The sequence below is a fragment of the Mycteria americana genome, assembly GCF_035582795.1.
Source record: "Mycteria americana isolate JAX WOST 10 ecotype Jacksonville Zoo and Gardens chromosome Z unlocalized genomic scaffold, USCA_MyAme_1.0 Scaffold_18, whole genome shotgun sequence".
Taxonomy (NCBI): Eukaryota; Metazoa; Chordata; class Aves; order Ciconiiformes; family Ciconiidae; genus Mycteria; species Mycteria americana.
Window position 1 is genome coordinate 12,417,304 of NW_027445436.1, and position 25,395 is coordinate 12,442,698.

The 25,395-nt window shown below is 41.6% G+C and overlaps 2 protein-coding genes across 14 annotated transcripts in view; both read right to left on the reverse strand.

Moving 5' to 3' along the window:
- Nucleotides 1–25,395, reverse strand: part of ST8SIA5 (ST8 alpha-N-acetyl-neuraminide alpha-2,8-sialyltransferase 5) — a 185,726-nt gene that overhangs the window by 106,798 nt on the left and 53,533 nt on the right. The gene's annotated exons all lie outside the window — the stretch shown is intronic.
- Nucleotides 5,884–25,395, reverse strand: part of PIAS2 (protein inhibitor of activated STAT 2) — a 33,446-nt gene continuing 13,934 nt past the window's right edge. The window contains exons 5-16 of one of the 8 annotated variants that reach the window (XR_012773507.1): nucleotides 25,191–25,281; nucleotides 20,369–20,503; nucleotides 17,389–17,494; nucleotides 16,690–16,763; nucleotides 15,642–15,802; nucleotides 14,910–15,043; nucleotides 14,291–14,462; nucleotides 11,909–12,048; nucleotides 11,375–11,433; nucleotides 10,308–10,501; nucleotides 10,098–10,135; nucleotides 7,743–7,841 (exon numbers count right to left, since the gene is read on the reverse strand). Coding sequence is in view for 3 of the 8 variants with exons in the window: in XM_075488853.1 (XP_075344968.1) it covers nucleotides 7,659–7,844; nucleotides 10,098–10,135; nucleotides 11,909–12,048; nucleotides 14,291–14,462; nucleotides 14,910–15,043; nucleotides 15,642–15,802; nucleotides 16,690–16,763; nucleotides 17,389–17,494; nucleotides 20,369–20,503; nucleotides 25,191–25,281 (1,237 nt within the window). In the remaining 5 variants the exon portion in view is untranslated. Of the gene's footprint in view, nucleotides 7,845–10,097; nucleotides 10,136–10,307; nucleotides 10,616–11,374; nucleotides 11,434–11,908; nucleotides 12,049–14,290; nucleotides 14,463–14,909; nucleotides 15,044–15,641; nucleotides 15,803–16,689; nucleotides 16,764–17,388; nucleotides 17,495–20,368; nucleotides 20,504–25,190; nucleotides 25,282–25,395 lie in introns of all 8 variants that reach the window. The other 7 variants (XR_012773506.1, XR_012773508.1, XR_012773504.1 and 4 more) reach the window with 7 other exon arrangements.

Consider the following 25,395-nt stretch of genomic DNA (forward strand, 5'->3'; position numbering starts at 1 on the left):
TCTGGTCAATGGTTAATTTTTGCATCAGGAAAGGGAAGAAAATAGTCCAGATCCTCCTGAAAGCAGGTTTTGCCATAAAACAAAGTAAGGTCAAGGGACCTGCACAGGAGATCCAGTTTTTAGGAATAAAATAGCAAGATGGACATCGTCAGATCCCAATGGATGTGATCAACAAAATAACAGCCGTGTCTCCACCAACTAGCAAAAAGGAAACACAAGCTTTCTCAGGCATTGTGGGTTTTTGGAGGATGCATATTCCAAACTACAGTCTGACTGTAAGCCCTCCCTACCAAGTGGCCTGGAAGAAGAATGATTTCCAATGGGGCCCTGAGCAACGACAAGCCTTTGAACAAATTAAATGGGAGATAGTTCATGCAGTAGCCCTTGGGCCAGTCCGGGCAGGGCCAGATGTAAAGAATGTGCTCTACACTGCAGGCAGGGAGAATGGCCCTACCTGGAGCCTCTGGCAGAAAGCACCAGGGGAGACTTGAGGTTGACCCCTTGGGTTTTGGAGTCGGGGATACAGAGGATCCGAGGTCTGCTATACTCCAACTGAAAAAGAGATATTGGCAGCATATGAAGGGGTTTGAGCTGCTTTGGAAGTGGTTGGTACTGAAGCACAGCTCCTCCTGGCACCTCGACTGCCGGTGCAGGGCTGGATGTTCAAAGGGAGGGTCCCCTCTACACATCATGCAACTGATGCTACGTGGAGTGAGTGGGTTGCACTGATCGCACAACGGGCTCGAATAGGAAACCCCAATTGCCCAGGAATCTTGGAAGTAATTATGGACTGGCCAGAAGGCAAAGATTTCAGAATATCACCAGAGGAGGAGGTGATGCGTGCTGAGGAGGCCCCCCTGTACAACAAACAACCAGAAAATGAGAAGTAATATGCCCTGTTCACTGATGGGTCCTGTCGTATTGTAGGAAAGCATTGGAGGTGGAAGGCTGCTGTATGGAGTCCTATACGACAAGTGGTAGAAACTGCTGAAGGAGACAAGGAATCAAGCCAATTTGCAGAAGTAAAAGCCATTCAGCTGGCTTTAGACATTGCTGAATGAGAAAAGTGGCCAGTGCTCTATCTCTGTACTGACTCATGGATGGTGGCAAATGCCCTGTGGGGGTGGTTACAGCAATGGAAGCAGAACAATTGGCAGCGCAGAGGCAAACCCATCTGGGCTGCAGCATTGTGGCAAGATATTGCTGCCCAGGTAGAGAACCTGGTTGTAAAAGTATGTAAAGTAGATGCTCATGTACCCACTGAGGAACATCAAAACAACCAGCAGGTGGATCAGGCTGCTAAGATTGAAGTGGCTCAGGTGGATCTGGACTGGCAACATAAGGGTGAATTGTTTATAGCTGGGTGGGCCCATGACCCCTCAGGCCATCAAGGAAGAGATGCAACATAGAGATGGGCTCGTGATCGAGGGGTGGACTTAACCATGGACACTATTGCACAGGTTATCCATGAATGTGAAACATGCGCTGCAATTAATCAAGCCAAGCAGTTAAAGCCTCTGTGGTATGGAGGGCGATGGCTGAAATATAAATAGGGGGAGGCCTGGCAGATCGATTCTATCACACTCCCACAAACCCGCCAAGACTAGCGCTATGTGCTTAGAATGGTGGAAGCAACCACCGGATGGCTGGAAACATATCCTGTGCCCCATGCCACCACCCAGAACACTATCCTGGGCCTTGAAATGCAAGTCCTATGGCGACATGGCACCCCAGAGAGAATTGAGTCAGACAACAGGACTCATTTCCGAAACAACCTCATAGACACTTCGGCCGAAGAACATGCCATTGAGTGGGTATATCACATCCCCTATCATGCACCAGCCTCCAGGAAAATCGAACAATACAATGGGCTGTTAAAGACTACACTGAGAGCAATGGGTGGTGGGACATTCAAACATTGGGATACACATTTAGCAAAGGCCACCTGGTTAGTCAACACTAGGGGATCTGTCAATCGAGCTGGCCCTGCCCAATCAAAACTTTTACGCACTGTCGAAGGGGATAAGGTCCCTGTAGTGCACATAAAAAACATGCTGGGGAAGACAGTCTGGGTTACTCCTGCCTCAGGCAAAGGCAAGCCCATTCGTGGGATTGCTTTTGCTCAAGGACCTGGGAGCACTTGGTGGGTAATGGGAAAGGATGGGGAAGTCAGATGTGTACCTCAAGGGGATTTGATTTTGGGTGAGAATAGCCAATGAACTAAATGGTATGATGGTAATTGCTATATAATACTGTGTGTCATCACTTTTATGGTTGCTACATGCCATATCAATGGTATTTCAGTGAGAATCTCCCAGATTAATGAAGAATGAACTTTGATGAAAGCAAGCAAAGTGCAGCAGTGATGGAACCAGAACTGGCTTCAGCATGCAACAACCCAACACCACACACCATCTCTTCTGCCCTGAAGGACTGTTATGACAGATGGAGCCCAAAGTCATGGACTAAATGACCTCAACAGACGTTTTAGAGGGATGGCCCATAGACCAAGGGAATGATATCTGTGTGTATATATCAAAAGACAGGGAAAGTGGTGGTGATTAATTGGAATGTATTGGAAAGGGTAGAGCCTGGGCATGATGTAGATGGTATAGAATAAGGGGTGGATGCTGTCCTGGTTTCGGCTGGGATAGAGTTAATTTTCTTCCTAGTAGCTGGTATAGTGCTGTGCTTTGGATTTTAGTATGAGAATAATATTGATAACACGCTGATGTTTTGGCTGTTGCTAAGTGGTGTTTACACTGGTCAAGGACTTTTCAGCTTCCCCTGCTCTGCCAGTTGCACAAGAAGCTGGGAGGGGGCACAGCCGGGATAGTTGATCCAAACTGGCCAAAGGGCTATTCCATACCATATGACATCATGCCCAGTACAGAAACTGGGGGGAGTTGGCCGGGGGGTAGCAATTGCTGCTTGGGGACTGGCTGGGCATCGGTCGGTGGGTGGTGAGTGGTTGTATCACTTGGTTTTTTTCCTGGGTTTTTTTCCTCTCTTGCTCTCTTGTTGTTTTCCTTTTCATTACAATTTATTATTATTATTATTGTTCCAATTATTAAACTGTTCTTATCTCAACCCATGAGTTTTCTTACTTTTTGCTCTTCCAATTCTCTCCCCCATCCCACTGGGGTGGGGGGAGGGTGAGTGAGTGGCTGTGTGGTACTTAATTGTCGACTGCGGCTAAACCACAACACTCTTGAACTTGGCTCCTGCTAGCTTCAACTGATGCTTCCTTTGTATCTTTATCCACTGTGTCCACGTTGCTTAATGTTTAGCCTTTTCTGTCCATTCTGCTCCATTGCTGGTCTTTCCATGCTGAGGAGTCCTAACTTGCTAAGCAAGTTTCTTTGCATGGAAGCCAGTTCAGGGCTTTGGTCACCTGTATTCCCCTTCTCGGAACCTTTTCTGCAGTAACTGCTTTTATAATAAAGGAACTACAACTGCACAACTCTCTTATAAAGGTGCAGGCTTTCACTGGACATAACATTTTGTTTTCTGTACAGGTACTAGCACTTGATTTCTCATTTTGACTGCTTCTAAACACTGAACTAACATTTCTGTACTACTTACCATAACCCGAAGATCTCAAACTGAGCCATAGTGATTGGTTCAGGTCCTGAGATATATAAAACATCACTTTCCCCATATACTTTTCTATCTATCTGAATTTTGTTTGTCTTTTTATTGCAATTTACTTGGTCACATGAGATCTTTCTGCAGTTCTTTGGAGTTGGCCTCATTTTTACCTGCTTCAAAGTATTACCTGCAAAGCAGCAGTTTCTTAACAGTACCGTACCCAGGTTCTAGAAGAGTGTTTTTTAGGGTTTTGTCTATGCAGAAATTCACAAGAAACCAGTTTTATTTTTTCCTGTAGCTGGCTCATCCCTTTTTAATTTTTATTTTTTTCTTTCCCACTGGGCTTTACCACCGACTTGAGATCCATCACTGATGGCCAGGCTTTTCTACAGTGTGTCTTTGATCACTGACACATTTTGCCTGGAGATCCTTATGATGCAAATTCTCGTCCTTGGCAAGTTGTGGCTGAAACACGTAAACACAAAGGCTTGAAGGAGGGTATTCGACCTCTGGATCACTTCCTAGATAAGTTATAATCACTTCTTTTTCTTGTTGTGTGATGCACTGCCCAGTTTTGTCCTGATACCATTTCCTCATAAAACCAGGAAGGAAAGGGAAAGTTTTTAGTGTCACATTGAATACACAGACAGTGTTAACGTGTTGTGATGATGGCATGATCACATACTAAAAAAAGAAATAAAAATGACATGCTAATTTGACTTATGGGGTTGTTGTTGCCTGTATCTTGTCTGTGATCACTGATGCCTGTGTCAAAAATACACATAAAAAAAAAAAATCAGTTGCCTAGGACTAACAGTGTTCTTTACAGTTTGCCTAATCCACAGTTGTCTTTTAACCTAGGAAGCAGCTCCCTTTGTTTTTGCTCTTGCAGAAATTCTTGTTGAACTGTCAGGTTTTGTTCTCTCAGCCAGATGCATTTTTTCCTTTCCAAACTTGAATCCTCTGCTCTTGAAGACTGAGTGAAAGGCTTGCAGTGACAGGTAAGCTTTCTAGCACCTAGATTTAAAGGCAGATACAGAAAATCTCCACTAATGTTGGAAATGCCTGAATTCTTGCTGCCAACAGGTGCAGAATTTCCTGGGGCTGGACCATTGGGCAGCAAAGTCCTGCCTACGTGGCTCACAGTTGTTTCAGACAGCTTTATCGGATCTGGAAGTATGAAAATCAGAAGCTGGCTCATGCTAATAGTCTTCAGGTGTATAGGTATAGCCTTTCTGTAACAAGCATTTTAGCAGCTAACTCACTTCCAGAAAATGCAGAAAGCAATGTAGCAAAGGGATGGGTGGGAAAAAAAAAGGGCTAGCTCTTACTGCGTAACTTTCATTGCATGTTGGTTAGCTGCACAGTCAAGGGACTTTGTATTAGTTTCATAAGCTTTATTTTCCTTTTACAGTTGGTTTGAAGGTATCTTTGATATAGTCCACTCAAAGCGGTAACCAGATACTTCCATAGTGGAAACAAAGTAGAAAAGTCATCTCACCTTTTCTTCAAGATTTTTCTTGTGTTAGAAGTTCTTGGATAGACATTCTGATGCATTTTATAACTTGTTGAAGGAAAAATAAACCAAAAACTCATCTAGCTACAGTGGACAGGTTTGCTTAGAGCAGGGCTAGAGTTGTACAGGCCTTGATTATGTTGCAACACCCCATCCCCTCTCCACCCACCACTGCTTAAGTAAATTCTTTGTTGTCTCGTGGAAAAAGGCATGTCAAATGGGTGACATGACTGCACTGCAGCACTCCAGCCCCTTGGTACACATCATCCACAGACTCAAGTGAATTGGCATTTAGGCATTACACGAGCCTAGTAGTTACCTACTGTGTGTACATCAGCATTGCAGGAAAGCTATATTGTTTACCTGAACACTCACCTCACCTCACCACAGCCTACGACAATCTAGCGCTCTCAACCAGGTAAGGCTCAAATGCCTTAAGTCTGCATTTGACCTGGCTGCCATGGCTCTAGAAGGTTTAAGGCTAAATGCAGCTGCAAAACTCTTGCCCAAAACAGCTGGAGAACACAACCCTACCTCAGCCCTAACAGCACAATAATTAACTTAAAATTCCAGCCATATTTTATAATACCATGAATGGTTTAGAGCACATCCTGAAAATGGCACTCACCCTTATTTAACTTTTTTCTGATGTACATATGGGATGTTTACAGAAGTTCAGCAATTGCCCAAGTCATGCTTCAGTTTGGCATTAAGAGTACAAACAGCATCTTCAGCAACGGCTACCACTTTTAAACACTTTATTCAAAATGACTCTATTTATAGTTCAAGTCACTGCAATTGTGATGTAGAAAGCACTGATCTGCTGCAGGCCATTAAGAAAAAACTTCATGAGTAGCATGGCTTTATTGGAAATAAATCATGCTAAAAATTGATCCTTAACAGGTACAAAAAATTCAACAGATAAGGGAAGGAGAAGAAAGACTGGATGCAATATTAAGACCAATGTGTGAATTGAAGACTGCTGTGAAAGATCATACAAGAAAGGCAATGAGGAATAGTAATGCAGCATTAAAGGTGGGAGTACAGGGCAGATGAGTTACAATACATCCTGCTTCAATATTTCTTATCCATGTACTTTGTTCAAATACTGTAACAGTAATGGAAGGCAAAAAGCACCAGACATCTGACTAAAGAAATAAGAAAAAAGGAACACAAAATTAGGAAAAAGTGAAAGCTGGTTAAGTGAATGGAATACTCAACAGAAATACAACACTTGGAAAAGCTGCTGTGTCAATATATACAGACAATACCATTATTCCAGCTCTATGGAAATGACTTTATTTTCCTGGTCTGTAACCTCTTCCACATACAGTACTGCTGAGGTTATCTTTGGAGGTATGGGGGGGGAGACACTGCATACACACAACAAAGCAGCAGATTCAGAGGAGTAAAACAGGAGGAAGTTACTCCCATTGAATTAGAAAAGCCATGAAATGTGGGACAAAGCATGATTAAGCCCTAAACACATAATTCCAGTTAGGTGGGAACACTGTGCAGCTACAGCTTTTATCTTCCAAAAAGCCAAGCCTCCCCTGTGGCAAGCCAGAGTGCAGTATTCCCAAACAGCATACAGCAGTTACTGAAGTGACAGAAGCCACATGCAAGAGATCCTAGAAAATAATCCTGCACTGGAGAAAGTAATTCCTATTTTGTCTTCTTACAGCTACCATAGAAAGCATACACTTCACTTGATCATCTGGTGAGGGGTAGCAGTTTCAAAAAGGGCCAACCAAGGACTTTATGATCTAAATTTGAGTTTAAGAGGTAATAGAAAAAAAAGCCTTTAAAGTTATCAAACCAGAAATTCAACTATAGTTCAACTGTGCATGACATGACAGCACAGAGTGTGTGTGATGCAGGGTTTGCATAGATAGTTTGTCCCCTCCCCACCCCAAAGAACATTAAGAAGTCACAGCTTCGGATTTTGTTGCATTTGGGAAAAACATGAAATCAGGAACAAAAAAAAAAAAAATTCCCCATTTACAGAGGCTTCCCCTACATCCCCAGGTAAGGGGGAAGTGGGGAACAAGAGACATACAACACGAGTCATGGCTATTTCAAAGCTTCATTGTCTTAAATGAAGTTTATTATTACAGGCCCCAGTGAAAATATTAAAAATTCACCAATGTATACACTTCTGCACCTTTGTCCAGGTTGTTGTTCTCAAGTGGTTAAGTGTCTTTTTTATTAAAGTTTTTGTTTGTTTTTACATTATTGCTGTGTTTTACAACAAAATTAAGAGCCAGTTGTGGAATGCACCCAGCAACAAAAAGTCAGTTTCCCCAGAACAAGCCAAAAGCATAAAAGCATGTCCTGAAGGGGCCTTTTCTATACCAGCTATTTAATGAGCAAGAAAAAAAAAAAAAAAAAAATCTATCACTTCTGTTCCTAGCATAGCTGAATTTACTCCATTTACCAGAAGGCAAATCCTTTCAATAAATATCAGAATAACTTCTGAGATGCTTAAGTTCCAGAGATAGAAGCAGCAGCTCTGTGCAAGTTTTCCTGGAGTCCCATGCTGCCCCTTGTTTCAGTCCAGTGATATGATGTCAGGAGCACTGCCTCCGCTGCTGGTTATCGCCCCTGTCTCACTCCTGCTGGAGGAGCTAATGTGCATGCTGCTCTCGTGGTGACTGGTCGATGTGATGATGCTGCCAGGCGTGCTGCTTGTTAAGGTTGAGGTGAGACTATCCAAAAACATAGGAGGACAGTACTGCTTGAAACAAACAATGAAGAGACTAACTGCACAAGGGAAATGTATGCTCTGAAGATACATCTTCCCTACAACAAGCACAAAACACATTACTAGCGTGTCCTAATTTTGGCTGGGATAGAGTTAATTTTCTTTATAGTGGCTGGTATGGGGCTATGTTTTGGATTTGTGCTGAAAACAGTGTTGATAACACACTGATGTTTTAGTTGTTGCTGCACTGGTCAAGGACTTTTCAGCTTCCTGTGCTCTGCCAGGTACAGAAGAAGCTGGGAGGGGACACAGCCAGGATAGTTGATCCAAACTGACCAAAGGGCTATTCCATACCATATGATGTCATGCTCAGTATATAAAGCTGGGGAGGAAGAAGGAAGGGGGGAGATTTGGAGTGATGGCGTTTGTCTTCCCAAGTAACCATTACGCGTGAGGGAGCCCTGCTTTCCTGGAGATGGCTGGACACCTGCCTGCCCATGGGAAGGAGTGAATGAATTCCTTGCTTTGCTTGTGCGCACGGTTTTTGCTTTCCCTATTAAACTGTCTTTATCTCAACCCACAAGTTTTCTCACTTTTACTCTTCCGATTCTCTTCCCCATCCCACCAAGGGGGAGTGAGCGAGCAGCTGCGTGGTGCTTAGTTGCTGGATGGGGTTAAACCATGACATAGCAGAACCTCGTTAACACGTACATAGCAAGAACCAGAGTTCTGCAAACCAGCAAGTAAGCAAGCAGAGATGATAGCCACAAGCCCTTCTCCCTCATCCTCCCTTTTTTTTTTTTTTTTTACTAACTGGTTAGCTTGAGCATTTACTAGCACATTAAGAAGCACTACCGTGACCACATGATGATCACAAAAAACCCTTCAGCATTTGGAGAGTGTTCACTGCCCATAGCTACTGGGCACAACTGCATATTTCAAGCTCCTTTCATCACAAAAGGCAGCAGAATGTTTTTTGCTACTTCAATGGAGGTTAGAATAATTTCATCCCCCCAAATGGCAGCAGTTGTACTAATCAACATTTTCATAGTATATACCTGCAATGATACATGCAGGTCTCAACATTTTAGCAGTGATAAATGAGCCCTGATCAAGTCTGATTATGAAATCAACTTAATAATTTTTCTATTTCCTGAAGTGGAAGACAAGCCTTCTCAAAGCAGAGCTAAACATTTTAAGCATTTAGGAACAGAACAAGGTTGCCAGGTGTCAAAGAAGAGGATAATTAAGACACCCCCACATGTGTACACACACACACATTGTTCAACACATCTTACTTTCTCTTACCCTGTGGATTCCAATCTTGGGCATATGTTTAGAACTGAGCCTGAACTGTTTGAACTGTCCAAAGTGGACACTTCATAGCAGCATACCTGCTTCCAGTCTCCCACATGAACAAACTTCTCCTAGTCCCACTTTTGGCAGTTCAGATCTCAAGGTCAGGCACAGAGTATTGCAAGATGCAGCAAGTGGAAAGAAAAGGAGGAAGTTCATCCTTTGTTTTTAAGGCACCAGAAAGTCAACTCTACAGTAGAGTTCTATTACTGTCATCTTCTAGTGACAGAGAGAGGAAACAGAGGGTCTGCTTCAGATCCTCTTGTCTTAGTTTAGGGAGCCAATATTCCCCCACATTTCAAGGCTGTAGTCTGTCTAAGAATCTAGTTACAGTAAGAATCATTCTCCCTAACTGTGTAAAGTTTAAATTTCCAGGGAAGGAAAAACACTGCCTAGTTACTTTTGACCTACAAAGTTTCCATATAATCCAAAGCCAATGGGGTTTAGGTGTTACATGGAGGGATTTATTATAAAAGTGTTCAGTCATGCACCCATCAAATTAATGATGATATTTTCTTTAAAACTTAATCTCCTACTAATATCAAAACCAAGAGAAACAGCAATCAGTGAAGTATGTTTACAGAGCTTAATCTGGCCTACAGATACACAGTATGAACTAGGAGCATGAAGTACATGATGAGTGTATTCAAGTTAGTGCTGTGCAAGTATCCGCTTTAGAAAGGCAAACTATCAATAAAGAGCAAGTTTCCACACCTGGATTTACCCCAAGTGAGGCTAAACTGAATCCTCCCTTAATGCATCTTCATCATGACCTCTTGCTGGGAAATGGATTTTCCTGGTCTGTGGTTAGGTCTAAGCAAGTGGACTGCAAACATAGTATGGATGATGACAGCACCCTGATAGTTACTCAAGCAGTGTGTCACAAAAACCAGACTTGGAAATTAACCCCATAGCAGTTCAGAAACATACCTGTGAATCAACTGGGATTAGTGAAAGAAAATCCAGACCTAGAAAGAAGGATAATAAATTGATGAGTCTTTCTTTTATTCATACACAACAAATTTAAGGAATTTTGTGGTCGTAGAACAGATTTTGCAATTGTTACACAGTTTCTAAGTGGAATATACCACTGACACATCACACTCAACGACTATTTCAGGCAGCAGCAAAACGAGTTACCTAGTCCAAGTGGCTCTTTTTAAGAATGAGAATGACAATGATGTATTATTCATTGGATATTGCAGGGTGGTTCAATGTGGTTGCTTAGATGGAGGTTGCCATTTGGAGCTGTTGGTTCATAATGCAAGTTTCACTGCATATTGTACCTGACTTGGCCAAACTGGGACATGAAGAGTGTCATCACATTAAAGATGCTGGAATGAAGTAAAGTCACAACATGCACAAGTCCAAAAACAAGCAGCAGGTCTCTTCCTCCACCCGCGGGCAGCCAATAAGGAAACATTTCTAATATCATCCCCGTTTTGTGTCTAGACAAATAAAAGGAACGAAGAAGAGGAAACTACAAGTAGTTCAACATATATCCTCTAAGAGCAGCGACAACTAGCGTCCGTCTTATACACCATTAGCGTGTAAGCATTTAGGGCAAGATGTTTAAAGTTATGAAACCAATGAGAAATTACAGCCTTTTTTGTTTTGTTTCTAAATATTGGCCTTGTGTTTGCTATGTCAACAGAAAGAAACGGTAAACTTCCTCCCTCCCTCATCTCCAAATCTGTTCTGACTAGTGGCATCTCTCCTCCTCTTCTCCATTAGAGAAAAATTTTGAAGGAGATTTAAGCTCAGCTGCTTTTACAGAATTGACAGCTTCTTTTGTTCTTGCACATTCTAGAACTTCAGTTGATAGAGGTGGACAACAGTTCTAGACTTCCATTCTCTCATCTTACTCTCCTATCCAATTTGGGAAGACAACAGATTTCTTAACAAGGGAGAAGTGGAGGGAGGGAGCAGTAAGGGAACCAAAATGGACAGAGAAACAAGGGGAATGATATCCATCCCATTGCCAAACTGGTGCTGAAAGAAGAGGAAAAAACCCAGAGATGTTGCAGGGGAGAAATGGAAACAGGCAACGGAGGGGGGAAGAGGGAAGTATAGGAGGCCAACATGACACCTGTCACCACAAGTCACCATTTCCTGGGCTCGTTACAGCCAGCAAAGAGAACCCCCAGAGCCCCTATATACAGTGTTCTTTTCAAGGAGCCAGGATAGAAAACAATCAGTATCCCCACCTTTTGTCTGATATTTAGCAGCAGTGTTGAAGAATACATCATAGGCATTTAGGGTATGTCTAGGTAAAGAAAGTCAATAGAGGTCAGCTTACATATTGTAGCTCACCTTAGCCTTTTTCATACAGTCTAGACAGAGCACCACTAGAATCAGCTAGCAGAGTATCTCTACATCTAGGGTTGGGAGGAGTCAGTACCATCACACATCTATAACTTAAATAAGCAGCTACTCTCCCTCACATCTACAACACAACTGGATGTTTACACAAAAATCTAACTGAATATAGCAAGAAGTGTTTCTGGCTGCCATTCCAAAGTGCCAATTTGTACCCCAGAAGCAATGTTTTTTGCATCACTGTTGCAAAGTGCAATCTGAAACTGGAAAGACAGCCTGTACTGGACTTGTCTAGACATCACATCAGTGCAATACTGCATATAGTCTTGTTCCATTAAAAAGTTGATCAATTCTCCAATTTTTACCCACCCCACAAATTAATAAGGCTGTCAGAATACACATTAGAAATAGCCACCACCTACCTGGCAAGTCTGATGAAATACTAGATATTGGTGGATGATGGAATGGTACTGGGTAGTCTGTTAATGAAGGAGGAATAGCAGCAGCATCGACCGTTGTCACACTGGGCACTCTGACAGTAGATGGCTGATACATGAGAACCCTGTTTTAAACAGCATGGGAAATTACAAACAGCCTGGCTGTTAGTTACAGAAGAGAAATTATGTACTGCTGTGCACTCTCATTCACAAGGTAACTATGTTACAACACAACTATAGCGTGGCTACTCACTACACAGTATTCCTCTCTAATTTCCTCTTTCATAACAGTCTTCATAATAACATGACCATATCTTGGCTCTCAACAGCAGCTGTGACATAAGAGCAAGTTGGCATTAAAACAAAGTATAGCGCTGGAGTCATTAATAACAGTCTACCATTCGGAGACAGAAATGGAAATCTGTATCTGTGGAGCACCCTGGGAGGGATGTGCAGGTAGCCAGAGCCAGGAGGAGAGCACTCATTTAAATTTCTCCACATAACTGTTCCTCAGTGCTAATCCATCCCGCCAAGGGCATGACTGACCATTATTCACAGCCCCTGGAGCACAGATTACACACGTGGGAGTTAAATATCAAACCCATCTTTACTCACAGCCTGAACCCAAGCTAAGTTCAGCTCTCCAGGAACATGCAACCAGTTAAAACCCTTCTGCATCCCCACCTTCTGCCTGATTACTTCACAGCACTGTTAAAGATGATACCACAGGCATTCAGGCACCAGCCACAGGCATAAAATATTTCAGAAAGTCCAAGTCAGGTGGAAACACCCAGAGTCCTGCTCCCAGCTGCTCCGCATCACTCCCTCCAGCCCACCAGCCACAAGTGTTATCCACTCACATCTTGCTCCCCAGACTGCTGCATTGGTGCATTTATGCTACTTCTGATTTCAGAAGCTTGGATTTCAGACCCTCCCTTCTCAAGCACCTCTTATACTTCAGCCTATGTCGCTTCTGCCTATAGGAAGACACCCCACAGTTTTGCCAAAACTAGTATTCAGGCAACATTGTTTACAGGAGATAAGCTATTCCCCAAAAGCCTGGCTTTGACTTGGATTTGAAGAATGAAAACATGCCATTTCCATACCCAAACAGTAAGGAAAATACATTGGTCACAGATAGACAAGAAAACTCAGTTCTACAATTATGGTTGCAGGTAGCCATCTCAGACAAACACAGGAGCATGGAAGAAAGTCTTGGTGACTTCTGAAGCTTCATTAAGAGATGTATTTGTAGCTAGAGTCTCTTACAGAATGACTCTTCCACACTCCTCACAAAAAGCAACAGCATTTCAGTATCACTGCTGAAAGTTGTTGAAGATGACCAACTATTTGCTCACCAAAACCCACACATTCCTGTGGGCTAGACACACAGTACACCTGCTCATTACTTCAAGAGCTGGCAAAACAGAAGGGGTTTGTTTTTATTACTATTATTTTAGTACAAGACATAGGCCACTACGCTGAGACACACACCTCATGCATGCAGCAACACTAAGCCATTACTAAAAAGCTGATGCTTGGAATCACCTCATGGAGCAGTGACTGCTGGTAAGCCTAACCAGTGCCCCTCTCTCCCTGCAGGTCTCCCGTACCCTACGGGCCAAGAGCAAGAACTTTACGGAAGCCTCAAACAGTAACTGCAGCTCAGTTACACAGATTGGGACAGACAAAAGGTGGCACAACAGTAAAGAAGCTGGTTAAGTCTGCCGCTGAAGTCAGGCATGACTACAAAGATGGAGCAGTTGACAGAGGACTTGGGAAGTCATTGGTTGTGCTAACCAAGGTGCAGGACTGACTGATAACCATGGCCAACAACAGTGTCCAAAACATTCCGGAGTTTAACAGAGAGATGAAGGAAAAGCTTGTCTTGATTCAAAACAGCAAAGTGCCTCTCTTCCAAGACTGACAGGATGGATGAAACACACAACACAGCCTACTTTCCTGGGCACCAGAGCAGATTAGATAAAGGGTATAACAGACAGCAAGAGGAAAGCCTTTAAGATGACGCTAACTTAGCAAGAATGCATAAAGCTCCTCCACTTGGCATAATCTGCTTTCTCAGGAGAATCCTGTCCATTAGCTTAATCAGCTTCCTTTTCTATGGAGAAATATCCCTGCAAACACAGCAACAGTCAGCACGAGTCTTTTGTGAGATGTAAAACTATTTAATACTGTTTTGCCTGTACAAAGGTACTGTATCAATACAACCTTCTGCAAGGAGAGGCCTAGAAATTCTCCTCTGGAGGTGTGGAGCTGGATCCTGAAGAGAGATTACAAACCGATGTGTAGACAAATGGACTTATCTGAGACATTACAGAATAACATCTAACTTTAAAATTGACAAACCCTTTGTTTGGGCTTCCTTGTGTTTCAGACATAAATATGCACTTCCTTTTGGCAGGAGGATCTTCCTCTTCATCAGAAGAGCTTTCTATTGTTAAGTCAATAACATCAACTTTCTTCTTGTTTACCTCATTGGCCACTGTCACAGAACACTGTTTGCTAACAACACTGGAACCTAAAAAAGAAAATAAGATATCACTGTTTTTTAAAGGCTGTTGACATCAGCAGTTTCTATTTGCAACAGAACCAGGAACTCAAATCCTGTTTTAGCTCATCTTCCTGGCCACTACAGAGAATGTTACAGCCCAGGAACTGTTTTATTAGTATTCTGTATCATGTTGATAATATTAAAGCACAAGCTTTGATCTTCACTTATCAGTTTAAGGACCTAAAACAAGAGCAACCTTTCATTTTCTTAACTGCTATTATAAAGAGCAAAGACAAAGCCCCAAAACACACACTTTTAGAGATACAACCCTTTCTTTTTAGTTTAAATGACAAGAAGGTTAGAAGTATTAAGCCCTCCACAAAACAAACATTAACATCTATACACATTATCCAAGCTACAACTAAGTCCCCAAGACTTTTTGTTGGTTTGCAACCAGTACCCAGATGTACATACTTTCTATTTTGGTGCACTGTGGACTTGAGACTTTCACAGCTTCTTTCTTTGGCCTCATAGGGCACCAGGAGCCATCTTCTTGGAATTTGATCTCATCCACATCTGAACATTCATTAAGGATTTCCATAAAGAGCCTGAAAAATAAAGCAGAGTGGTTTCATTTTAGAATTAAAAAAAATTCACTTGGAATCAAAGTGAAAAGGAGACACAGTTGAAAAGGTAATTATGATCACCTTCAACCCATTGCATGTCTTCTCTTCCTATTTCATCTTACCTGAGTACAGCCTTCACAGACATCAAAACTTAAGAGATTATCCCAACCTACCCATATTCCATTCCAACATTACTGCAATTCAGATTTCCATACAGAAGCAGAAATCATCCTTTGAATCAAGTTTGACTCTTGTTTATGAGTTAAAGTAAAATTTTGAAGTTAATAGCTTCAGAGATAGGGTCATGTAAAAGGGAGACCTATCCTTAGATGTCACATTTGGATTTCTCCAGAGGAAATATACTGAGGCTCAAGAGTTTGATGATGCAGTTAAGAGATAAACTTACTTAGTTCGTTACATGGGAATAGAAACTAACAGAGTCTAACGGTTCATCCCAGTCTAAAGTATTTTGACAAAGAAAATAGTATGAAATGGCTAAACCTCAAGTCACAAAAGTAGCTATCAAGTACATCATGAAAAATTTTAAGTAATTGTGTAATCTGCAAACCCAGTCTCTTACCCATCTAATATTAGGCTCTCATAAGCTGCCTTTTTGTCACAGACAGGGCAGATCCAGGTAGCCTTCTTTTCATTCATTTGAAGATAAAGAGCAGCATCAAAACATTGCAGGTGTGTGCAAGTAACAGCCCGGCATGGAATTGTCAGTCTCATTTTTCCCAGCTGCAGGAGATGCATTTAAAGAGTGTCAGAACAGAAGACAGTGAAGTAGGCCTGGATGGCTAACAATGAAATCAGAGGCAGTTGGTGAAGTAACTGTCTCTTCTCACTACAGAGGTGCCCAGTGCTAAGGTCACTGCAGGCAAATCCACCCTATCAAAGCACATACAGTGCACTTAAAGGAACAACAAAGCCATCCTCAAAGTCTTCACCGAGTTGAAAACAGTCAGAAACATTTCTAATGGACCTGCATCAATAAAAATAAAATCCTAGAAATAACATTAAAAGACCTACTGAAGCACTTGCTTTATCATTTTCTTTTAGCCAAATATTTCAAGCAGTTTTGTGAGCTCCAGTTATGTTAGACTCAGAATGGCATTACACCCATTTTAATGTTTGACTTAACAGACTAATCACTAACACAAGGCCAGTTTCTACCTGGGAAGAGAAATCCCAAAGCAGTGTTACCTTGTTACACAGTGATCAATTTTTTTGTTTGTTATAGTAGCTGGCAGTATAAGCAATACCACCAAGATAAGGAGATCCAAAGTTTTATTTATCACTGTGCCCTTTAATTATTCTGTCACCCTACCCAATTAGTCTCAACACACAAGATTACTCCTTCTAAAGGCCTCACTATACACACGAGTAGCAACTTGATTCTGACCACATTACAATTGAGGCATTCACAGTTCTAAATCATAGGTGGTTGAATGCTGCTACAATCAGGTACTTGTAAGTGCACCCTTCTCCCCCCTATTTTATATTAATGAATCAGTATAAACCAAAAGCCAGTTAAGTTCCTAAAGCAGGGCCTTTTAAAAGCAGACCAACTCTGCACTAAAAATAAGTACACAAATCTGTATATAGTAATTTCCAGCCATACTTACAGGACACATCAGAGATACCCGCAGACTGGTTGTGGCAATCTCACTATCAGGATCTGCAGTTAGTTTTTCTTTAACTATCAAAATAAATTAAGTTAAATAAAGTTATACAGACATCATTATTTAAAATACTAATCTTGATTCACCAGTACGTGTACTTTATTTCCAGCTATCTAAAAAAATTAAGCATCTAGGAAACTAGTTCATAGCAATATCAAACAATAGTTTCACTACTTATAAGCAACTGGCAAGCAAACGCTGCATCACAAGATTGTTTGATGTGCAGCAGATGCAAACAGCCACAATGGTTAGTAGAGCAAACTCAACCCAACATTCAAAGAGATAAATAAAATAATCATCAGTAAGTGAGGTACAAAGACAAAAGACAATCAGCATCACATACAAGTGAAGAGAACCCATGTTTAGGACATCTACCTGCACCTCACAGCCCACCACAGTAAGTGGTGCTCATGGCATTCCCATAAGAACATTTCAGATGAGATCTCTAGGTGTGCCTCCCTACAGGCTCAGGGACCCTCACTGAAAAAGTGCATGATGCCTCAGCAACAACAAAGGGAACCTTTGATATCTGGGCATGAACTTTCTTTTCAAAATGCTGCAAATCCCCCAAATATTACCAGTTCTAGTTTTAAAGAGCCACCAACCACCCTCAAAAAGTACAGACAGGCAAGTTAGACTTACTTAGTGCTCTGGAATGATCAGGGTTTCTGATACCTTTCATTTTTAACCTCTGCAAAAGCATAGCTGAAGTGAGCTGACGAACGAGATACACGGACATGGAGTAATTCTACAAAAAGAGTGATTAAAGATTAAATATTGATTTCATACAGTACTTCCACTATGACACATTACTATTTACACTAGTTGTAGCATACAGTAAAAAAAAAAACCACAAAAAAAGCCAATTTTTTGCTTAATACTTATGAAAAGCATTGACAGATGACTTCATTACTGTGAAAGAGTCCAATACTCTGCCAGAGTTCTCCTGCCAATCAAGTCCAATTGTCCTACTCCAGTTGTGACTTAATTAAGAAGAATAACTCCACAACCAAGAGACAATCTGGGCTCTTTTCTTGGAAAGATGCTTTAGACTGGTGACACACCTTCTCATACATGCAGTCTTTAAGAACTTTTCACATTTGTCTCCTAAATCCTTCCCTTTTTTTCCAGTGTCAATCTGTTAGCCAGGAGCTCAAAGACAATCACATGACAAAAGAAAAGATGAATGCTCTTTCAGGTGCAAACACACCACCTTCAAATGGCACACAGCTGCACCGATTTCTTTGTACCTTTTCTTTAGCTTGGTCTGCACTTTTAAGCCAAGCCTCATTACACCACATCCACTCCTCTGAGGCTGGCCACATTCCCTAGCATTTACTACTCTTCCTTAGTTCACATCACTTGCCAGCTTCTTTTGTTCAGTGTTCACTCTCTCTTCAAGGTCACTAACGAAGAGAAAATTCTGCAAGTCCCACTACTGCAGAATAATAATGGTTTCATCTGTATAACAAACAACACCTGCAATCTCTTATTTCCACTCCCTGCCAGCCACCTTCTTATGGCTCCTATACTGTCTGGGTACTGCACAAGAATTTTAAACAAGAACACCTAATGCCCTTTACCACCTATAGGAAAACCAGCTCTTACCTAGATGAGCAAAGTTATCCAAATGCATGGGAAACCACTAAAAAAAAACCCACATATTTTTTTTTCCTTAAAGAATGACCATACATTGCACTGTTTATTGCCTACAGAAAGAATTCTATAGGCTTAAGTCTGACCACCTCTGTGGGATTAATGCCTCCTTTGCTCAGAAGCCCTCCGCTATCAGTCAAGTACATGCCAATAAGCCATTACCATGTAAGCCCATTGACACTCCACACTGTCCCCAAGGATCTCATTTAGAGGATGAATAGCGACGGCTGCTATGTGAGTTCTGATACTTAGAGCAGAGCACCAACATTAAACCAGAAAACTCACTTTACCTCTCAGGGCAAGGGGGAATGCTGGGACCACCTCAGATTCATCTGCTTCCATAAGAATATGTTTTGGCAGATACAGGGGAGGAAGAAAGCAGGGGTCAGTGGGAGAGGCCGAGACCACACACAACACTGCAGTCATTTCAAGATTCTTGTGCTTTATGATTGGGAGGCAATGGCTTAGATCTTTCCCTCCACCTCTTTTAGAAAGAAAAACAACCCAAACACATACAAAAAAACCCCACACACCACAAACCACAAAACAAAACACCCTTTGCTGTCAGCACTGCCCTTCATTTATTTTCTGAACATTAGCCTCCTCTCCAATTTCTTTTTTAAATTTTAATTAGTGTATAAAAGCTTATACTGAGTCTCACTTAGACACATGTGGTGTCTCTGGTCCACAGATTTTGAAGAGAGGTAAGCTACTTTGATAATTGAATCCAGAAGGATTTACACAACTAGTCACAGGTAGAAAAATAAGTAGTTCTTGACTTACCAACAGCTGAAAGGGCTGCTGCAACAGCTATTTAAACCTAGGAAGAATTCAGAAATTCCTCACACTCTCCCTTTCTTAGTAAATCCATAGGGGGATTTCTAAACAGCCACACAGCCATTTTAAAGGCTAATACCTTTTCAACTATGATTAATGACTGCAGGCACTAGAAAGCAACAGGTATCACATTTCAGTCACCACCTCCTTTATCTCCTGCCACCTGAAGTCTAGCATGCTTTTCCACCACTGCAGCTTTCCATGAAGTTTAGAATTGCATTATGAAGAGGCTTCAATTTTCATTTTTTTTTTCCTAGCTCTCCATCCTTCCCCACATTGGGTGACTTCAGGGAGAAGTGACTCAAACTTCCAGAATACTCTTCATTTGCAAGAAAACACACACTGCTCAGATTATCCTGTATTACACACACACACACACCACACAAGTATGGTCCAACCAAGCATGTTTGGGATCCATCAAGCCCAGAAACAGCTGACACCAGCAGCCTGACACCTCCCCAGTAAACCCTTCCCCACAGCCTGCCATTTAAGAGCTTTCTGAGCTGGAAATTCCACCCCTGTTTTGGTTTATCTGCAAGTACAATTTTAAATCAACTCAGAGAGGCCATTTTCATGTAAAAAAGGAATCTCAAAAGAATAGAGATGGAAATATCCATTAACCAGTTCTTCCTATGAAATAAAAATTGCTTTTGTATAATTACTTAGTATTACTTGGTTAGAAAATACAAAAACCTCAGAAGGAAATGCCTGTCTCCAACCCCCATGGCCTTGGCACATCTGGTCAGTTTAAAAAGCCTTCTCCAATGGACAGTTACAGACACCGAGAAGTGTTATTTCATCATATCTGAACTGTTTTGTACTATTTACACCACAAAAAGATTTTGGTATTTTTGACACACATTTCAGGCAGCCCCTAACAGCAGGCTTTCTAATGTGAATTCTATAAGGAAGTCTTTGAAGTCTGTATGCAAGTTTTAATGTACATTACTGTAAACTATCATACTTCTAGAGCAAACCTTGTTTCCTGGAACCGATAATAAGTTCGGCCACCTAATACTACACACTTGCTGGTGTATGCCTTGCCAGCAACATCAGGCAGCAGGGGAGAAGGAACGCTAGACAAGGTTATTTAGACAACTTTCCACATCCTACAGAACATACACTTTACCTTTCCAATTTCAGAAGCCCAGGAAATGGAAATCTGGTTTGGCACTGCTGACGACAACCTAACTAGAGATGTTATATTCAAAGGGCGCCCAGGTCGCTTCTGTTCAATTCCATTTTTTGGTGGTGGAGCATATCCCTATGGGAAGAAAGGACAATAAAAGTGTTACCAAGCCTCCCTGCTGTACTCTGAAACCTGCTGAAACAGACTTGTTAGTTTTAAACAGATCTATGGGAAGCAGGTAAACCTAGAGGCTCTCTAGGCTAGAGACTAAGTTGTACACTCACTCTGAGAAATGTCAGTCTTTGACAGTCTGATACCATAAGTCAACCACAATTTTAAAGCATTTTTTGTTTTAAAGTAGTTTTACAGAAGTGCTGAAAAGGTGGAAGAGAACACAGTTTTGGTCCAGGTAAGTTCACTGAAAAGAGTAAAAAGTAATGTTGATGCTTTGTCCTTTTTTCCCCCCACCCCACCAAAAGAGAGTGGAACATCGCAAGGATGTCACAGCCTTAGTGACAAACACAGCAAGCCATAAAGAGTTAATTCAGTGTTTCACACCCAGAAAACACTTCATTGATTCTATTTAAGAAACAATAAAGTCTTGTTCCAAGAGCTCTACATCTCCTTGGTGGCTGCTTTGCCTCACATCAACTACACCTAGCCCCATTAGCAACAGGTTGTCATCTGTAATCTGGCAAGGCCCCAAAGAAGGGCTGTACATGGAATATCAGCTGTATTTAAGACCTAATAGGCTTTGCTGTTGTCTGCAGAAACAAAATAAACCAAGTATTGTTTGCTCAGCTTTGATGAAGAATTTCATAACCTGGACAGCTTTTCTCTGTAGTTTTATTTCCTATATGATGTTTGCGAATTGACTCAGGAGCCATCCAGTTCCCTTTTGCTTCTAGGCCAGCACATAATCTCCAGCATATCATGAGCAGAAAGTACTTGTGCTATGTGAAGGAGCACACAGCCTAACTGCAGCTTATTCATCTCACCCTGCATCTGTCACTATGAAAGCAAGCCAGCCTGTAACAGGAACTCTGAGAATCTCTGTTTTGAGCTCACACAGCCTGCAGTCCACTCATCTCAAAAACTCATCCTGCACCAGAAGGATACCAATAAAAGATTGCAGCCCTATGTCTTGCACAGAATTGACTGCCAGATTTCATTCAGTTCAAGACAGTGTTGTTCTATACAAGAAACTCTCCCAGAAAGGATATACTGGAGAAACACACACATTCACAGCCTTGGAAAAAAGTTACTTTGAAAGATGCTAAGTCTGAAAATAAAACACAGAAAACCAGCCTCTTCCACACACTAGCCAAGTATACCATAGGATAATCACTGCCTTTAATCCAAGGAGGACTTGATAGTTGTCACATCATTTCTTAGGTTTCCAAAGCAGCTCTATTACTAGTCCATATGTTTCACCTGACAACCAAGCCCTGGCTGTGCCTCACCACTGCCCTTTATTAATTTCAGACAGGACTCTTGCTTGCAGTGACAGAACAGGGACTCAGAGCTTCTACAGGCAGGTCTGCCAGACCAGAGCAGCAGACAGCAATTGCTGAAGAACTCTCTCTAAAATGGTTCTCACCCCAGATGATGAGTGACCCAGTAGCTATCAGGAACCTTACCATGCGTACTTTATCGCAGAACATAGAGGCAGCAGATGTATGGGGACTGCTGACAATTTCACATTTAAAATAATTAATGATTTGCCATTTCTTTAATCAGACATAACAGCTGCAGCCATTTATAGAGTATATATGCCAATTGCTTTGCTGTAGTAGGCCTTTCTCTACTATGGTGACTTTACAATGAGCTTATGTGGACGAATACACCATCCCTGCAATATTTAGGAGAGTATTTCCACACATACTGTACCAGCCACAATAATCCTGCTGGTCTCCAACCTAAAATGAAGCTGCCTTGCTTTCAAGAGAGCAAGGATGCAAGTTCTCTTATATTTCCCAAATTTTTTTTTTTTTTTTTTGAGACAGACTCTGCAGCACACATGCTTCATTTCAGTCAAGCTTTTGATGTTTTCTTCCACAGAGCAATGACCTTAAGATCAGATTCAATCTTGTACTCCTAGAACACTTTAAAACCTTCCCTTCCTAGCCTTCCAGGACTTGGGTAAAGAGCACTCTGCTTGCCTATCACAACCAGCATGGTCTAGCACTGTTTAGTTAGGCTGCCAATTCTAGTGGCTAGCAAGTGCCAACATTATTTGGGTCTTCAAGTCTTCCACATTTCTTGCAAGAACCATATTGGTTAAAGCAGGTAGAATCTGCTATAGCCAGAAAAATCTATCAACAGAAAGTGTGATTGCTCTTCTATCTGGCTATTTCCAACCTGACCTGACATATTTGATTTCATCCTTTGAAAGAGACCTGCAGTAGTCTATGGAGGTCCCCTGAGAAGAAAAGCAAGTCACCTTTTTGGACTTTTGCATTTTGTCTTGCCTACAAGAGAAGTTAACAGGAGAACCACCTGCTGTAGTTCATTATGTATAAAATCCCTGTTACTTGCCAAGACACCAGCATGCAAGGCTCTACATTTACTCCTTTTAAGTCAGAACCAACACTAAGAGGACACAGTCATAGGAATACAAGAAAACACCATGTTAACATGAGATGGCACAACCTGAAGCAGTGCTAGCACACTGACAGCATTTCTCTGAAGTTTCTGGGAAGGATTTCAGCCAAGGAGATGACCAAGAAGATGACCAAGAATAATTTAGACATCTGCAGAGGCATGAACTGCTCTACCAGGGAAAGACAGAACAGTACTCACTTAAGAATTGTACAAGTTGGCAATAGAGGCTGGCATCACTGATTAATTACCTAACCCCAACACTACTGAGTTGAACAGTGGTCTTTGAGGCAAAGATGTTATCTTACATTTCCTGCAACAGAAAAAAAAAAATGTTTGCGGGAGCACTCGGACTGAGTCTATATTTGTCATTCAGCTCATACTGAAGGAGGAGAGGAAAGGAAGTTGCCAAGACAATAGTCATTTATTCACTTTCTCACCTAAAGTTTCTGCTGAACAGATTAAAGAGTTATCTTATGATGTACAGGAAGAACCTACAGGGTTTAGATCTAAAGCAAAGCAAAAATCCAAGATTACAAACAATTTTTGCTACAACTGTGACGTATGTTACACACAAAATGGATAGTATAACACAGCATAGCAGGGCATAAACTATATTAGCAAGACTGAGAATCAGCAGACATTAATGTCCACAGGATAACATCAGACCCAATTCTTTTTGGTGGGTTGCTTAAAGAAAGGAAGACAATCTGCGGAAGAAAGAGAAAATTCTGCAAGTTTATCACAGAAAACATAACCGGCATTTGCAGAAAATACTGACCAGAAAACATATGAAAGAAATCCTCTTACACACTGAAGACAGACAGAAGAACAGTGATGCAATGGTTAAAGTAGGGGGAAGAGAAGCTAGAGGGTCATTTAAGCTGAATAGAGGCAAAAAAAGCAGTCATGGTTGCATATGGCAGGAGAGAGGGTACAGGACAACACATCTGACACACTAAGAAGGTGAAAACATTCTGAAAAAAAAAAAAAGAGGTTTCACACCTCCTCTCTCCACACAGCATTTTTCCAAACCCACTGCTGAGAGAGACCTCTGTACTACTTTTTCCATCTTCTATAGCTTCCAGAACTATTTCAGAATAGGTTGCATAATAGTTTCTGTTCTGTTGTACAGCGATACCCATTCCAGAGATTTTTTTTCAAGAATAATGAGAGTGCTTTTCCCTTTTTGTATAGAATCACAGAATCGTTTAGGTTGGAAAAGACCTTTAAGATCATCGAGTCCAACCGTAAACCTAACACTACCAAGACCACCACTATACCATGTCCCTAGGCACTTCATCCAAACGTCCTTTAAATACCTCCAGGGATGGTGACTCAATCACTTCCCTGGGCAGCCTGTTCCAATGCTTGACCACCCTTTTAGTAAATAATTTTTTCCTAATATCCAGTCTAAACCTCCCCTGGTGCAACTTGAGGCCATTTCCTCTTGTCCTATCACTTGTTACTTGGGAAAAGAGACTGACACCCACCTTGCTACAACCTCAGGTAGTTGTAGAGAGCAATAAGGTCTCCCCTCAGCCTCCTTTTCTCCAGGCTAAACAACCCCAGTTCCCTGAGCCGCTCCCCATAAGACTTGTGTATATATTCAAGCCTTGAGGTGACCCTGCCTATGTACTAACTTTTGCAACATCAGACACCAATAAAGCGTATGACTGCCAACAGTGTTCTGTTCCAGTATCAGCAAGTGCTAGGAACCCTAAAATGTGTCTGTTCTTCATCCCCGCAATGAATTCTGCTCTAACCAGACAGATGCAGAGCAGCGTACAAACTTGTATGCAAGAAAGTGATACCATTCCCTCGTAACAAGAAGGAACTCAAGCCAATCACAAATATAGATAGCCCAAACAGCAAGGGCTACTACCAATCAAGTCAAATAAACTCAGTTTGAAGACCTATGAGGATTCCCCATGCAGACATTGGTTTGTTTTTGATCTATTTTGTTGTGTTAACTGGAACAGATGTGTTTTAGCCACCTATAGCAAACCTCAATTAATCCATGCAGTGGATGTAACATGATTAATAGTAGTAATGGCTATCTCACACAGCAAATGTATAAACCATACACCTAATGTTAGTAACTAGAGAAATTTGAGTAATAACAATAAACAGCTTGATTAAGCAAGCTAACATTACAGAAAACACACACACACACCCCGCAAGTCACAAAGAAGCCACAAATACCTACAAACAAGCTTACCGGCAACGGAAACAGCTTCCCATTTACTTTAATACACAAACTATTAGGGTAATTATCTTCTTGAGGGCAGCTTGTCTCTGCTAGGCATAACCTATATCCCCAAAAAGAGAAAGCATCATTTTCAAGTGTCACCACATTCATATGTCCCCACAAACATCTAGACTTATGTTACATTAGCCAATTAAGAAGTTATAAGAGAACACTA